The sequence below is a fragment of the Primulina tabacum genome, chromosome 3, assembly GCF_025594145.1.
Source record: "Primulina tabacum isolate GXHZ01 chromosome 3, ASM2559414v2, whole genome shotgun sequence".
NCBI lineage: Eukaryota > Viridiplantae > Streptophyta > Magnoliopsida > Lamiales > Gesneriaceae > Primulina > Primulina tabacum.
The window spans coordinates 13,926,456-13,928,187 of record NC_134552.1 but is presented as its reverse complement, the minus strand read 5'-3'; the positions used below and the strand labels follow the sequence as shown (position 1 = coordinate 13,928,187).

Genomic DNA, 1,732 nt, shown 5'->3' with positions numbered 1-1,732 from the left:
TTTTTTAACCGAAGTTTATATCCAATACAAAAAAAAGAAGCAAAATCAATATAATTATCTACTAATAAACAAAATCATCAATTCCATATATGTGAAAGATTAATGAGTAGGTCTATTGTGAGATGGTCTCATTAGTATTTATTTGTGAGACGGGTCAATCCTACCGATATTCACAATAAAAAGTAATACTTTTAGCATAAAAAACAATATTTTTTCATGGATGACCCAAATAAGATATCTGTCTCACAAAATACGACCCGTGAGACCGTCTCTAGATTTAAAGCCTTTAAACTCGTAATATTATACGTAACTTACGAATATATTACATGCATCTCTAGATTTAAAGCCTTTAAAATCTCTAGATTACATAGATATATATACACACACACGTAACTTACGAATATATTACATGCATATGGGTAAATCTGAAGTCAACCAACCAAAAAATGAGCCAAAATATATCAAATGAGACGCATGCAAAGCAGTTGTGTTGCTATATAAACACAAAGCATTACTCTCCATTTCCTCACCAACAAGAAAGAAACTAAGACGAGGCAACATATATATATATATCTTCACAGAATAAGAAAAGATGGAACTCAAATCTTGCCCTCTTCTCTCCGCGGTCCTCCTGGTCCTGGTGGCTTCGTTTCATTACCAAGTCTCCGCCTCCTTCGTCGGCATTTGGAAGCCAATCGAGGACCTGAACTCACCGCTTGTGTTGGAGATCGTCAGATTCGCCGTGTCGGAGCACAACAAAAAGGACGGTGCGAAGTTGCAGTTTGTGAAGGTGGTGAAGGGCGAAAAACAAGTTGTGGAAGGTTTTAATTACAAATTGGTCATCACCGCGAATGATGGAGCCTCTGGAAACGCGCCGGGAAACTACGAGGTTGTTGTGTGGGACAAGCCTTGGGCGCATTTCAGGCAACTCACGTCATTTACCAAAGTTTGAAGGGAGATGATGTGCAACGCTCGTGTCTCCTGAATAAGGATGTTTTTTTTTTCAATAAGACGTATGAAATGAAGACTTGAGAGAATCTGGATTTTCTTTTTCACCATATTAATATATATAATTGTATTTATCCAGCCTTTTGAATTCCATCTTTTTCTTTTTTCTTTTATTTTTTGGAAATAATTCTATCTTTTTCTACGATCGTTGGACTAATTCATTTTCACAGTGGTGAATATAATCCCCTTTTAGCTCGTATTATTTTATATTTTGATTTTGAAATACTCATGTACTTTATTTCGACAAATTTTGATATTTCATCGTATATTTATTTCAAAACACAATTTTTTAAAAGTCAAATAATTTTTTTAAAAATCCATTGAAAGATTGTCTTTTGATTGATGAATTTGAGATGATACGTTTCAAGTTTCTTGACTTGTTTTGATGAACAAACTTGAAATGATATTCGAAATTTCAATATAATTATAGTGAATTTCAAATACGTCCAAGATCTGTCGTCATTTGAAATTTATCTTTCAAACCCTTTAATTACCAAATCAAATCATAATCCAAGTGCAACCTTCACGAATGTAATTCATTTTCGAGACAAATGGTACCATCCAGATAGGATCTGGATCATCATGTGCAACCTTAACGAATGTGATTCACTTTCAAGACAAATGGTAACATCCAGATAGGATCTGGATCATCATGTGTTAATAGATTTATAGATTTATAAGTAATTCTTCTAGTGTCCTGTATCAAGCCTTTTCGTAAAGTAAG

At 33.9% G+C, this 1,732-nt stretch overlaps 1 protein-coding gene across 1 annotated transcript; it reads left to right on the top strand.

The window, feature by feature from the left end:
* The first annotated feature begins 592 nt into the window (after nucleotides 1–592).
* Nucleotides 593–952, top strand: LOC142538455 (cysteine proteinase inhibitor 1-like). The gene has a single exon (XM_075643770.1). The coding sequence runs from the start codon at nucleotides 593–595 to the stop codon at nucleotides 950–952; it is 360 nt and encodes a 119-aa protein (XP_075499885.1).
* The last annotated feature ends 780 nt before the right edge of the window (nucleotides 953–1,732 follow it).